General features: G+C 30.9%; 1 protein-coding gene across 1 annotated transcript in view; it reads right to left on the bottom strand.

Moving 5' to 3' along the window:
• Nucleotides 1-275, bottom strand: part of LOC119588605 (HEAT repeat-containing protein 1-like) — a gene marked incomplete in the record, with an annotated part of 28625 nt that overhangs the window by 2394 nt on the left and 25956 nt on the right. The window contains 1 exon segment of the mRNA XM_037937247.1: nt 33-182. Within this exon segment, the coding sequence (XP_037793175.1) occupies nt 33-182 (150 nt within the window).

A 275-nucleotide genomic window follows, 5' to 3' on the forward strand; every position in this document is an offset into this window, starting at 1 on the left:
CTCTCAAAAGATAATAAAAAAAAAATGCTTACCTGGTCAATCAGTGGTTTAACCATCATCTTGAACCTTTCTTGATTTATGAAGTTGACAGAATCATACGTAAAGACTTTGGTAAGCGTATCCAAAATAACACTGATGAGGACTGATGATTTCTTTTCTGCATCTTCATCACTTCCAAATATCTAAGACAAATAAAATAAAATATTGCTGTAAAACATGGTACATTCTAATCATATTAATTATCGTGTTTAAGCACCACAAAGTAAAGCTCTGAT

Source organism: Penaeus monodon, chromosome 24 (assembly GCF_015228065.2).
Source record: "Penaeus monodon isolate SGIC_2016 chromosome 24, NSTDA_Pmon_1, whole genome shotgun sequence".
Classification (NCBI taxonomy): Eukaryota; Metazoa; Arthropoda; class Malacostraca; order Decapoda; family Penaeidae; genus Penaeus; species Penaeus monodon.